Source organism: Euphorbia lathyris, chromosome 6, assembly GCF_963576675.1.
Source record: "Euphorbia lathyris chromosome 6, ddEupLath1.1, whole genome shotgun sequence".
Lineage (NCBI taxonomy): Eukaryota > Viridiplantae > Streptophyta > Magnoliopsida > Malpighiales > Euphorbiaceae > Euphorbia > Euphorbia lathyris.
The window spans coordinates 22836176-22848497 of NC_088915.1; the positions used below are offsets into that span (position 1 = coordinate 22836176).

The 12322-nt window shown below is 33.9% G+C and overlaps 2 protein-coding genes across 3 annotated transcripts; both read right to left on the reverse strand.

Moving 5' to 3' along the window:
• Positions 1-740: 740 nt before the first annotated feature.
• On the reverse strand, positions 741-2602 carry LOC136233399 (CLAVATA3/ESR (CLE)-related protein 25). Its single transcript, XM_066023036.1, has 2 exons — positions 1779-2602; positions 741-1236 (listed from the first exon to the last, which is right to left on the reverse strand). Exons 1-2 carry the CDS (start codon positions 2036-2038, stop codon positions 1197-1199), a joined length of 300 nt encoding a protein of 99 aa, XP_065879108.1. The 5' UTR covers positions 2039-2602; the 3' UTR covers positions 741-1196.
• A 1084-nt stretch (positions 2603-3686) lies between these two features.
• Positions 3687-10824, reverse strand: LOC136233414 (uncharacterized). Of its 2 annotated transcripts, XM_066023061.1 has the most exons (11): positions 10581-10824; positions 10400-10494; positions 10106-10201; positions 9321-9425; positions 9014-9118; positions 8698-8836; positions 7377-7492; positions 7224-7280; positions 6575-6824; positions 6387-6487; positions 3687-5124 (listed from the first exon to the last, which is right to left on the reverse strand). In XM_066023061.1, exons 1-9 carry the CDS (start codon positions 10711-10713, stop codon positions 6702-6704), a joined length of 969 nt encoding a protein of 322 aa, XP_065879133.1. In that variant the 5' UTR covers positions 10714-10824; the 3' UTR covers positions 3687-5124; positions 6387-6487; positions 6575-6701. The 2 variants fall into 2 exon arrangements, with proteins under 2 accessions (XP_065879133.1, XP_065879132.1); XM_066023060.1 differs by lacking the exon at positions 3687-5124 and having other exon boundaries at positions 6259-6487.
• Between the last annotated feature and the right edge of the window lie 1498 nt (positions 10825-12322).

Consider the following 12322-nt stretch of genomic DNA (forward strand, 5'->3'; position numbering starts at 1 on the left):
ATTTGAAACAGTAAGTTTTGATTTTGCTTTCTTCTTCACTTTTTATTTTCACCGTTGTATGGAAGGTTTGAGAGAAAAGAACTAGGTTATGAGCCTTGCGAGCTACCAAACTGCTCTACCTCGCGTGATGGCGCGAAGAACTCGGAATTAATCTCAGAAAAATCTTTCAACTTTGAAAATCTTTCAAATTCTATTGTGCCTAAGAAAAATTAATTGAGAAAAAAATCATCTAAAAAGTGTGAGACTAATTTTGAACCGGATAATCAAATAAAAAAATAGTATAAGTGCATCAAAAGGAAGTGATTGAGGGGGTTAAAGGATTCAAAAATTTAATTGTGCTTTTCTTTTCAAGTTGGAAAAGATTAATATTTTTTTCCACTTAAAACATTGAATTGAATCAAAAGAACTGCACGAGTCAAGACAGGAATCTAAAGAAAAAAAAGATATAATTTTCACTTTCCTTTTTCGAAACATTCAAAATCACACCAGAAAAGATGGAAAACAAAGTGAAAGGAAAAGCAGTAAACAGGGATTACCTCCTTGCTTTGTTTTCACTTTGGACTACCATTAACATCTTTTCAATTACTATCTTTTCTCCACACTAATTTCGATTATTACCAATAATTATCTTCTTTTCATTAAGATTAATATTATAACATTCATTAAGGTATATTTTGCCAATGGTGAATTATACTTGGTAAGTGGGGAACATAAAAGCAAAATCCAACAAGAATCGATGGTTTTAACAGCATAATTTCAGATTTACAAGCTCTATTAATCAAATCAAATCAAATCAAAAATCACGTACGAAGACTAGAAACTTTCTTGGACTCTGTTCCCATTTTCTTATCTTCTTTTACTCTCCTATCCATCCAATATCCATCAATCATCATCTTCCTCTCTCTACTCTTGTCTTTTAGACCAACTCATTTACTCTTCAATCTTTCACAAACTTCTTTCTTTTTTTTTTTTCAGAGTTTGATCCTTCCAAAACCAGACTAATGATAGATATCAGATGGATAGATACATAGACGGGGATGAAATCCAAAAATTTATACAGAATAATCACTCAAAAACTTAATACAAATCTAATAATAACCATTTCCATTTTAGCAGAAGATGGTTTCTGCTAAGAATTAATACCTGGCTAATGTAGAGCATCAAAATTCAACACATTTCTGATTAACTTGACGAATTCAGGTCCTGCCTGGTGGTCGCCTTGCCTGGGATGCTCTCCTGAATAAATTGGAAATATAAACATAAATTCACATCTTATCTTACTTCAACAATGGGAATGTATGTTTGAGTTTTGATGCCGTGATGTTACAAATTTTGTGGCAATTTATCATATTGTAAAATGTTAAGAGTTTCTAATAAAAAATAATAATTTTGTGGTATTAGAGGCAAAAGGTGGCAAGATTATTGAAGTTTATATAATGAAGAAAGGACCTAAACATATAAAGTGGTGTTCTTTCTTTCCCCAATGTCTTTTGTACATGTTCCTCATCAAAATAAGAGAAAGATTGATATTTAAAGAAGCTTTTTCTAAAGACAAGCAATATCATCACCTTTCAAGTTTATCATTCTTTTTTAACAATTACATCTTCACTGCACAAAATATATCTATTCCTTCTAATGCATGTAACAGTCCTGTGAACCACTCATCAAAAGATAAAACAAATTGAAAATGTTTTTTAAGCAATTCACAAGAAACTAGCATGAAATACAGTCAATTTTCAGCAACATAATACTTTTTTTTTTTTTACAAATATGTATACCTGTTGTGAATGGGATCAGGTCCATTGGGCACTCTTCTCTTGATCACAAAATTGAGATCCGAGTGGTGATGATTATGATGCCTTCTTCCTCTTCCAATTACTTCCCAATGCTCATATTTTCCTTTTGACACAACTCTAGTTCTTGCTGTCATTGTTGTTGCATGGTGAGCTGAAATTTCAACAGATAAGAACCAAATAGCCCCAACAAATAAGAATGCTCCAAATAGAGCCCTCAAAACCCTGCTGCCCCCTCTCCCCATGTTTTTGCCCCCTCTTTGCTCCGTTACTTTTCAACAGAGGACAACTTCTGGCCATTCAGAATGCAGAGCAATAAAGAAAAGACAAAAACCATGTTGGTTTTGAAAGAGAACTCCAAAGGTAGGCCAAAAATAAGAAGGGAAGAGGAAGAAACAAAGCAACACAAGGCAAGTATTATAGTGGGTCTTAAGGCTTAACTTGGCGGGTAAGAATATAGCAGCCCTATTTAAAAGTAGAAGAGTGGAAGAAAAACTCTGTTTGTATGTGAGTGAGAATGAGTGAGTGAGAGAGACCAATAAAATATATTAGTAATACTGTTTCTTTATATATGGAATGGCCCCAGGGAAGCTCCCCCTCTTTGCTTTAATTTGGGGTTTATTGTACCAATGGTAAATGAAGTTTGGATTTATTAAAAAGAAACAAAAAATGCCACTTAACTTTATTTTCTTTTAATAAAATCGTGGAACTTTCTTTTTTGTTTCAACAAAATTATTCTAGCAATTCAGAAAAAATCATCGGAATAGTGACATACAACCACGTTAAAAATGATTTACTTTTACATATGACATAGTTGTTACGTGATAGTTTCAAGCAATTTGGTTATGTAAATAAAAAATGTAAACTTTTTTTTTGCTGTCATCCAGATGTCGTATTTAAAAGTTAGTCATTTGCAAAGTGGTTGTTATGTCAATATTTTGGTGATTGTTTCTGTCTGAAAATGGCTGGAATGACTACCGAAATTAAAATGAAAGTTCAATAACATTATTGAAAGAAAATGGAGTTGAAAGACCTTTTTAAAACAATTTTCAAATTTCAGTGACCATTAATGCAATTTACCCCTTTGGTTTGTGCATATTCTAGTGCAGCAAAGCGATCGGGGGGCTCACTCTTTCCTTCCTAACTCTTATGTTTCTTAGCTCATAAAAGACATGGTGTATTGTACCCCTCTAGAAGAAGTACCTCTTATAGTTCCAATCCCTGAGACTTGAGCCTGAGAAGATCTTAATTACTTGCCAAATGGTTACCTCTCTAGCTATTTCTCTCACGGTGAAATATCACTGTAACACCAAATAAAGTGAACCATAAAACTAGTAAACATACAGAAAAAAAAGCATCTTGTCAAAAGATTCATACACATGCATATCCTATTGTGTGTGTGTAAAGAGAGAGATGTTTTTAAAAAAAGTAACATGTAAGAGTCCTTCCTCCCACCCCTAAAAAAGGAACAGATTCAAAGTAAATCCGAATATTAATATCATTGCTTTTGCCAATTCCACCATATTCTTATCGTAAAGTTTTTTCATTTAGTGAATATAATGCTTAATTCTAAATTCTAATCAATATATTCATGTAGAAAAGAAAAAGGAAATAGATACTAATTAATAAAAAGAGCAGGTAAAGCAACTTTAAACTCATCTTACTTGTACCGTCTTAGGAATTCAAAACTGGACTGTAAAATTTTCAATTCTCTAGTCATCAATCGACCAAAATAAAAATAGAATAGACCATTCACCACAAAAAGCTACATATACTCGTTAGAAAAAGAAGATCTTATCACAGAGCAAGTTTCCTTCTTACACAATGAATCTAGAAAAACTCAAAAGCCTTTCATGGATTAAGAATATTCATATGTTCTAAACTTAACAAACAAACAAACTATGGACACACAGCAGGGCACGAAAGGAAGAGGAACTGTCAGAAGGAGCTAACAAGCAGCTGTTCAATAATTGACAACTCTCACATTTCAGGACACTACCATAATGGAGAGAAAACACAGATTTTTCCATAATAACAACTACAGAACTGACTAATCTCTTCCATTCCATGATTGGTAACAGATCCCTAATTATTGCAACAAAATGTTCTTACATAATTCCTGCAAGATCCTAGTGGTGGACCCAAGCCATTAGATCCCTAAGGCAGAATGCAAATGCACAAAATATTAAGGTAATTGGCAACTTACAAACTTGATATATTAAATAATGGAGTACCTACTTTCCAAGGACAGCACAATTTGAAGTCAGTTTTTGTGTCTACCCCATAAACTATTATTTAACTGTCCTCAAAAATTAAAAATATTGGCCAAGACATCATCAATGTACAAATTATTGAGAATTCGAACTTGGAGAATAAAATCCCAAGTAGTGAAATCAACATTTTTTTTTTCCCTTTCCGTTAAGCATGTCTTGTCAACTTTGAGGATCTGATTTCCACAAAAGTTTCATTGTCATGGTATCTGAAGGGACAGCATCAAACACTATCGTTTTCAAACTAATTTTGTATAATATGTGTGTGTGTGTGTCTGCAAAAATATGATCTTCCAATCAGGATTGCATTAGCTGAATAATTCCCGTGGGGCAACTCTCTCAATCATGTAGATTGTGGAGAATGTAAGGTCCACTTCTTTCTTGATCACCAGATGCTTTCATGTACTCTAGTCATATACATGCTAATAACAAGCTTCTTTGTCCTTTTTCATTCAATAAGTTCAATCATGTGATTCAAACCTAAACATTTTTAAGATTAGGACAAAAGAGAAAGAGAGAAAATTGGCATCAGGATTGATAATTAAAAAAGGCCCCAAAATGTAATAAGAAGGCAATGCCGGCAACTAATAAATAATAACATAATCAAAGGAATTCACACAAGCATTTTGTGGATATTTAGCCATGCATTTCCTTGCCAAATCCAACCTTTGGAGAGAGAAAAGAAAGCACCAATATTTACCATAAATCAGTCTTAAAAAATTAAACTCTAATACTGCCAAAAACACCAAAAATTGGCCAAAGTTTGAGGAAGCAAAAAGAACATCCATCAAACTATTTGAGAAGGATTGAACCTTGGTTTTCAAATGCAGAATATATAATGGAAGTGCTAAAAATGATTTAGGGAAAGGAAGAAAAATGAAGAGAAAATAAGGGTAAAATTAAAGCCAAAGATCTCCGACATCAAGAAACTGCAAAAGACAAAAGTGCCTGGAGAAAGAGAAAGAACCAGAAAACTTCATAAAAGACTGCTGAAGATTTGCCAGTACAATCTTAGAGTAAGTTCCACCTGTCAAATGATAAACTATTCCTCTACCTTTGATCTGCACAATGTACAAGGTAGCAGCACCATTAACCTCATCAATTTTAAGAGATATACCATCACAAAATGTATATTTTCAAAGAACACAGAGTAAATCTCCATTGAACTACTCCAAATTATACTTTACCATTTAAATTGCTGAGCTATAACCAAATATTTTTATGTCATTTACATGGTTAATTTCCTATTCATTAGCTGTCATTTTTGTCTTCTAGAAGAATAGAAAAGTGAAAGGCCTTCTATAAACTCAATATCAAACATCAACATCAACTCAAGACACAACAATACAGGAACGCCCCACACTTCTTTCCTGTGCACTTATGAAAAAAGAATATTTTATTTAATTAGAATTCAGAACGACCACGATTGTTAATGAAATAAAAGTTAAACAGAAATTTATACTAGAAAATACATCTTCCAATAAGAAAATGATAAATAAAGCAAAGGAAAAAAAAACAAAGTTTCAGTTCTTGACAATCTTTTCCTTACTCCAATGCAGTTTCTTTTTTGTTTTCTACGGTATAATTCCTTCACTTTGTCTATTCTTTCCATTTGCTCTCTCTGCTTAAAATTATTGATATTCTTTTACTTCACTAATATGCCAAAAAAGCATTTATTGCAATAAAAACAATAAATCAGATGAAGAGTAGCAATGCCAGTTTTATATATCCAAAACACATATGGGATAAGTATCCCTTTCGGGGTTGGGCATGGTTCAGTTTCTGGGGCATGTAGACCTATCAAAAATCTAATGAGTGTCTAACACTGCATCTTCCCATAAGAAATATGTTGATACTTAAGGTATGACTTGAGTTAGCCATCTTAGGAGAGCAAATATAGATCCCCTTCACTTGTTGAATTCATGATTTCATATGTCTAGACTCCAATTTAAACCGCTTTTCCACTTAAGTCGTCAGTAAACTGAGGATAAAAAAGATACATATTGAGACCCAAGCACCGAACTTTGATTTATGCTACAGAAACAAACAAATTTCGGAAGCAGCAAACTCATTATCAGAGGGTACAGTAGGGAAGGTAAGTTAGGAGAGAGGGATGCCTTTGCCTAGCTTTCTGTGGTCATGGCTCATCAAACATAAACCAAATTGGAAGTATAAAGAGTAGAGCATGATTGATATTTATATGTAATAAGCAGATTACCTAATGCATATAGAAAATAAATATCAATTTTCACTTCAGTATCTGTAGTATATACTATAAGTCCAAATCCTTTTTCATTAAATACAAACCAATTTAGATCCTTACAATTATGAAACATCAGATTGATACAGCAGGGCTTTCTCTCAATATTATCAACGAAGTTAAGCAGCCAAGGAAATACCAAGAGAAACCAACGAAAGATGAACCTGGGAAATAGAACAAATTGCAATTTAAGAGGGACCAACAATATCAACAAAAAGAAGTCAAAGTTTTACTGCATGACAGGTAATTACCTAAAGATCCTCTAGAGCTTGGTTCATACGGTCTGAGCATGACAAGGCTTAATAATACTGCAACATCTATTGGTGCTAGATAAAACAAGGAAAACCATTTTAAGCACCGACGGAGCATTATTCATTTTCAGCTAGTAGACTTGGTCAAACTTCTATTGCTGATCAAAGTGGCTTTTCTTTCTCTCTTCTTCTGGGCCCACTTAGGTCCATAAATTGCTAAATGTGTCCGGCCAAATCTTCTATCAGTAATCTGCTCTTTCATCATTATGATAATTCACAAAACCATAAATGTCAAGATGATATCATGCAAATACATCAGAAGGCAATTTTTTCATGCAAAATATCATGTTCCAATCAAATTGACGAATAAACACGGTTTCTTGGAGAACTACAACTTACTGTTTATCTAAATAGTTAGCAATGAAATGATGCATGAAGACAGCAGTTATTGCATAAAAGAATCAAACATGGCTCTAGTTACCTGACTCCTACCTAGCCAGGATTTGTATGTCCCAAGCATGTTTAAGTAATGGAACGAGGTATAAGGAAAAGAAATTAAGGAAAACCCCGGCAATATGGACTTTTAAAACTAGTAAAAAACAATAGATATGAAGTTCAATGCACCAAGACATATGGTTGTGACACACACCTTCATAAGGCACCCGCATGTATCCAGCATGTCAGTTCTTAGAGGATACTCCACAACCTAGAGCAGCATATTTTGGAGGGTTAGAAAACTGACATTAAGATATAGAACTCAAGATAAAAAATGCAAAGAAGAACTCATGTACTTCTAACTTACAATAAATGTATCTTCTCCGGCTAGGCCTGATTTTGAAATCTGATCCATCAGTTTCCAATAATCTACCTCCATATATGGAGGGGTGACACTAATGAAATCAAATGTTTTGTCCTTTCCTGCATTCCAGAAGTTTTTATTCGTTAAGATACTATATTGAGGTCATTAATTCTTATACTCCTCAGTTTTCAGCATCACAAAGGTCAAAGCCATTCGATTTCGATAACCATGTTGGTTTTTTTCGTGCAAGAAATGCACAGAGGGCTAGCACAGACCCATTTTATGCCACAACCATATTAGGATCAATATCAGCTAGCTTCTTAGATTTCCTATTAATCACAGGTTATCTACTAGAGTTTTGTTTATAAAGTCCAATGATCAAACTTGATAGTAAAAAGCAAGTGTGCCTAGTTCTCTATCCATCCTCTCACAAACAGGTAGATCCAGAATCTTTAATTTTTATGAGATAAAGGTGAATTATATTCAATCCACTAAGTAAACTGAACAATCTCTTGTTTTAAGGGCCTAATGCATGCTTATTCAGATTTTCCCACCATACGAACACAAATAAGCAGACTGTTTAAACCAGTCAGCATAATAATGAAGGTATGCAACCCACATAAGCGAGCATCGAGATTTCAAGCAGTCACCACTGCATGCAATCAGTAGGCATGTCAAAGCAACCAGAACAAATTAAGATGATGGATAGACCAAAGAATGCCTTGTATCACTGATGGCTTTGAAGCTACATTTTATTCAGGACGCTAAGATTCTATGCAAGGCTCTTTATGACATGACAAAAGAGAGAAAAGTGGCACAATCTGTTGTCCAACCCTTGTTCAAATGACTTCACTCTAAGAGAAGTCTTACGCCCCTAATATATACTGTAATAGACTTAAAGAGCAAAAATATTTTGTTTCATATGAATTCATCACAAATAAAATTACTACGCGCATCAGGACATGACAAATTTAAACCAAATATTAAGCCATCTCCTCTTATATAAGAACCCTCTAATCATGAAGGATTTCTTATATTTTGTTTTAGAAGTGATACTAGTATTCTTTGAAGAAAGAGGTTTTCTATAGGTCCGAGCAGATAACATATTTGTAAGTGGCATTACAATTAGCAAGCTGACCAGATGTCACCATAAATTATTACTTAAATTGACAAGCCATGGAGAACTTTTGTGCTGCATCTGAAAATGAAAGAAGGCACATTGACTGTTCCTGAAGGTGATAAATAAATTGTTCAATTATATGCTCTATAAGTGTGTGCCTCTTTGTGTGTATGCATGCATTTCAAAGAGGTAGAAAAAACATGCCCACAAATTGCTCTGCCCTTTCTAGAAATGTTTCAACACGAACTGTATGTATAACTGAAACGTCAAGAAACCCAGTCGACTCCAAATTTGGTTTTAGAACATTGGAAACAACCCACGGATCCATCTCAATAAAATGCACCTGCAAATGGATACATGCAGAAAATAAACACCTCAATGCAATGCATTGAATAGAAGTAAGAGAAGCAATAGAAACAAAATTGGAAATCTCACCGCCAGAGATGACAAGTCGTAAATCCTAACTCTAAGCAGCTATATTCATATTGGCAAGAGTTATGTGAAAAGTTAGCAACAGTACCTCAGAACATCCTCGGCTGATGGCTTCAATACCAACAGATCCTGTGCCACTATACAAGTCTAACCATCGACCAGGTCTTAAAGATGCAGGGCAGCCTCCTGCTGCCTATGGAATGTGAAGTAAATTATTATCAGCTATGCAGTAGTTAATCAATAAAAATAAAGAAAGAAAGAGATGAGAAGGCTCATGAAAGTAGAAAGTTTCCTCATCTAATTGAAAACCAATATCAGACATCAGTGAACAACACTAAATGACCAAAAGATCTGCGTATAGATACAGAATGATAGTATTTTGTCATAAGTATTACCTGCAAGATATCGAAGGCAGAACCTTTTACGACTTCCATCATTGGCCGCACATCCATGCCCATTGGTGAAAGTAACTTCTTTCTTTTAGCCTTTCCTCCAAGCACCTAAAAATGCCAGCATTTCAATTTATGTAACATTACGAATCAAAAAAAAAAAATTTATAGAAAAAAAAGACTCTATTACAATAAAGCCATAAAGCAGACTGCAGCTGAAAACCGATATCTGAATAACATGCCCAAGGAGTGCATTACCATAAATTAGGCTATCATGGCACACACGAGAGGAAGTGATTTACAAAATTACAAAAACCAAGATTTTGCAATAAACCATTAAAATAATAATAATAATATTGATTTATATAAAAAGTTCCCAATTCAGAATTTTTGGAAATTCAACCACAATGTAAATGTGCAACCAGTTCTGTAGAATCAGACTCCCAATATAATTTATCTAAAGAGTTCCCCAGTAACTAGGATAAGCTTAGATAAACATGCATCAATCAAAGTTCATATGTTTTTCCAACTCTTAAAGAACTGATTTCCTGTACCACTCTCAAAGTAAGTCTTCGATCATCCTCCTAATATGATGTGAGAATTCAAAGAAAGCTACCCTGACTCAAAAGCATTACTCAAACATCATATTCAACTTCAAGCACCAGCTGTGAAGCAAAGAAACGCGCTAATCAATTCTTTAACTTCTACATTTCCTTTTCCATGAAAGCAGTAATTAGTTCAAATTAAAGTAAACTAACAATAGAGAAGCAAAAAACATACAGAAGTAATACCTGAAGCAACCTATGTGTGGTCCTTGGTGGCTTAGCCTCCTCTTCAGAGCCTTCTTGCCCTCTTGATGTCTTCTGCGTGTCCTTTTTCCTCCTTGACTAAAAAAAAATATCAGTTTAAAGAGCGCAACTATAATTTATGCCCATAAAAATTGTGAGTTGGCAATCTTTCACGGTTGGCAACTTGTAATAATTTCTCAAAGTATCAGAATCAACATAAATAACAGAACACATTATTTTTCCAGTCCCGAAATGAAATTTCTTATCAATGAACATATCATTAGAGAGAGAAGAAACCTTAGGAGAAGGTTCCGATAAGAACTTGTTAGGATCAAGACCGTATCGTTCCAATAAAGCTTTCTTATCTTCCCTCATCAAACCATTCCTTGATTCTATGGACAACAAACAAAACTCATAGTTAACTAAAAGTTAATTGGAGTGTGGAAAAAGGAGGGAGATAAGAATTGGCGCAGTTTACTCTGAGAGCAGACGATAATAGTTGAAAGGCGTTTGGTGGAATTGGTGGAGACATTGAAAAGAGGGAAAGCAAGAGATGAAGAGGCGAGACTGGAATCGATATTAAACCGTAATGGAAGCATTGAAATTGCCATTTGTTAGAGGTTGAAGATTCAGTAGTAGGAGGAAAATGGAGCTACTGGTCTAATTCACTAAAACTGAAAATTTACAGCGGGTATAGATTTTGGTTGGGGATTTCATATATTATCTGATTTTATTAATTCAAGGATTAGGATATGATAGTATTGAAGTTTAGGATATTTGGCTATAATGTATCAAATGGTTGAAATATTACCAAAAAAAAAAAAAAAATCAATCAAATGGTTGAAACTTGACCTAATGTTTTCACCATGATCAATTATAAACGAAGTTACACAAAATTTGAAAAAGTTGGTTTTACAGTTATTTAACTATTAAATCAAAGGTTTCCTCGTCTTCATCACCATGTGTGCTATTAGTATTCAGTTTCAGTACCTCCGTGCACCCATATGTGGTTCGTACGAGATTTTCGGGTGGTTCGTACGAGATTGTCAAGTCTGTTCCTGAGATCTTGTTTTTCAGTCGTTTGATAAAAGTTATGAGGTTCAGAAAGCTTCCAACCAGCTCAAGGATCGAGTTTCAAATGTGATTTGTCTCCTCACAGATTTCATACAGCGTGTTCTTGATCTAAGTGTGAAATTTGTTGTGGGAATTTTGTTTGTGGTATTTAGATTCTTGTTAGCTTTGATTCGATACTTTATTGTATCTGGTTTATTTTCGTCAGCGAATCGGGTTGTTCTTTCTGTTGTTCGAACATCGGCTCTCAGTCTGACTGTCTATTGTACGTTGATGATTTGAATACTTAATGAATTGCTTCTTTGTGTCAAAAAAAAAACTATTAAATCAATAAATTAAAACAACTTTATACATTTTTTTTTATTATTTATAACTATATTAGTAATATTAACAATTTAGTAATACGTTTAGCTGTCATGTCAGACCTTTTAAATATCAATTGTGTTTAAAATATTTACAGTGTCACTAGTACTGTTACAAAAAAAAAACTTATTAAATTGCTAACAACTAAGTCGTCACATACAAATGACTCACATTTTTTGTTAATATATCTAAAATGTTTAATGTGTTACTAATATAGTTACAAATAGTCAACAAAAAAATGTACAAAGGTGCTATAGTTTATCAATGATTCAAAATTATTGGAGTGGGTGACATTCACATCAAGACTAATACAGGATGCACACTCATGTTTAAAGAAGTCAGACATGTTCCTGATTTGAAGCTCAATTTAATTTATGGTGGTTTCTTGATCGAGAATTTCTTTAGGAGTAAGAAATGGAAGCTCACCTGGAATTCCTTGGTGATTGCAAATGGAAGCATGTGTTGTACTCTGTATAAGACAAATGCAATCATTTGAAAAGATGGATTGCATGCTCATGAAAGAGAATCTTCACCAAACTTATGGCACAGGAGATTAGCTCATATCAGTGAGAAAGGATTGCAAATACTAGCAAGGAATATACTCATTCCTGCTAATGGTGCAACATTGTCTCCATATGATTATTGTCTATTCGAAAAGCAACATAGAGTCTCATTCAACAACTCATCAAGCAAAATTCGAATGTTCTTGACTTGGTGCACTCAGACGTTTGTGGTCCATTCGAAACCGAGACATTGGGAGCTAACAAGTATTTTGTTAGTTTTATT